The 2,011-nt window shown below is 43.9% G+C and overlaps 1 protein-coding gene across 1 annotated transcript in view; it reads right to left on the bottom strand.

The window, feature by feature from the left end:
- Positions 1–199, bottom strand: part of MRPL37 (mitochondrial ribosomal protein L37) — a 14,043-nt gene extending 13,844 nt beyond the window's left edge. The window contains exon 1 of the mRNA XM_015428175.1: positions 7–199. Within this exon, the coding sequence (XP_015283661.1) occupies positions 7–132 (126 nt within the window). The 5' untranslated portion in view covers positions 133–199. The remainder of the gene's footprint in view (positions 1–6) is intronic.
- Between the last annotated feature and the right edge of the window lie 1,812 nt (positions 200–2,011).

Consider the following 2,011-nt stretch of genomic DNA (forward strand, 5'->3'; position numbering starts at 1 on the left):
AGAAACCGTCCAGGGAGTGCGAGGCAGCGGGCCCTTGGGAAGTTTAGGCCCGTAGTGCATCTTGGTGCGGCGCTGCTGCCCACAGGGCACCCAGCGCGGCACCCGCCCGGCAGACCTCCGTAAAAACAGCATCGCGGCTTCCCCCTCCGCAGCAACCTCACCGCCTGCTGAGGGCAGCAGCCATTTTTTCCCCCCGCGAAAAGCATGCCGGGTAGGGAGGCGGAGTCGTGCTTGTGACTGACTTCGAATTGTTGGTGACGCCGCTCTGTTCTCTCGTGTCTGAAGTGGTACCTGTTTGTCTATTTATCGTGTGCAAAGAACTTGGGCCTTCCCTGCGATGTCGCTAGAAATCTTGGTGAGAGGAGCTCGGCGCTCCTGTCCTGCTGCACAGAAGAGTGTTTTAAAAGGCACCATGGAGAGGAGATTGGACAAAGCTGGTCTCTGTCCAGTGAGCCCGTGGGGAGGGCCGTTAGCCAGATATTTCTGTTGCCCTTTCTTTTTGGCATTTTTGCCACAAGTCATCTTCCAAAGTACGAGGTCCAGTTTGAGGTCCGCTTGAATCACGTCGTTGGTAGTCAAGAACCTTTATCTCTGGGTGACTGCAGGCCCTCAGCAGTTTGTTGAAGCTGGGCTTTCAGCTGCTCTGTGTGTACTGCATAGTTAGTACAATGCCAGCCAGTGCTACAGAATTCTTTTGTGCTGACGACACTGCAGGCATAGTGTGGCTGAAGACAGTTTGACTGTGATGCTGGGTGCATGCGGTGTTGTCCAGGGAAGTATTTTGTTTCTGAAATCTACCTCAAGTGGAGCATGCTCTGTAGCAGCCACTGAAGCCCTTTGCCCTCTTGTCCACAATTGCTACAGCATTCATCTACAATGTGGCCAAAACAAGTCTAAATTAGGGGAAAGAGGCTTGCAGACCAAAACTTGTTCATAAGGAGAGTACAACAATTCTTACCAAAAATCTGCATTGCTGTGAAATTCCTGCAGACTAGGTAGAACAGAGCATGCTCAGTCTCTGTCCCTGTAGCCACTGCCCTTAAATACCATAGGTAAAGGTAAAGGTTTCCCTTGCTCGAAAGCCAGTCGAATCCGACTCTAGGGGGTGGAGCTCATCTCCATTTCCAAGCTGAAGAGCCAGCGCTGTCCAAAGACATCTCTGTGGTCATGTGGCCAGCATGACTAGACGCGAGGTGCACGGAAAGCTGTTACCTTCCTACCGAAGCGGTACCTTTTTATCTACTTGCCATTTCTTGCTTTCGAACTGCTAGGTTGGGAAGAGCTGGGACCAGAAACGGGAGCTCACTCCATCATGCAGCACTCGGATCTCAAACTGCCAAACTACTGACCTTCCAGTCTACTTCAGTGCAGTTCTTCAGACTAGTCAAGTACAATTTGAAGGTCTAAAATAACAAGATCTAGGAGTTATTCTACATATACTATATACAGCAAGCCAAAATATACAAGAGAAATAAAGAACTGACTCCTAATATTTCATTTTTTCATAAGGTGTTTGGGTATGTAAGGCATATCTAAGAGATGAGTAGCAGGCAATCGCTTTCAAAGTCAGTATCTATCCATAGCTTCCCTGAAACAGCTTGGAGTCAAGGTCTTATAAATCAATGTCTTAAGGACCTTCTTAAAGGTATATAGTCCAGTACATTACCAAAGGTCTTCAGAAAGAATTTTTAAAAAAGTTAATTAAAGTAAAGTTATTTATAAAAAACTAGAAAAATCTAATATAAGGTTAAGTCCAAAAGTCTGAAGAATTTAAAAGAAAACACTGTGCAGGTAATTTAAATGAACCTTAAAACTCTAAAAAATTTAATAAAATTGCAAACATTTATAAAAGTAAAAATTGTTTAATACCTTAAAATGTCATTAAAAATGTTAAACTATTTTTGTAACCATTTTGTAATAATTAATATGCCAATCTTTCAAAATTATATTTTAATAGAATTTGCCAAGAGAGTATAATCAAATGCACAAAAAATAATATTTTTTTCTCTCC

Source organism: Gekko japonicus, unplaced genomic scaffold (assembly GCF_001447785.1).
Source record: "Gekko japonicus isolate JY-2015 unplaced genomic scaffold, Gekko_japonicus_V1.1 scaffold1714, whole genome shotgun sequence".
NCBI classification, from domain to species: Eukaryota; Metazoa; Chordata; class Lepidosauria; order Squamata; family Gekkonidae; genus Gekko; species Gekko japonicus.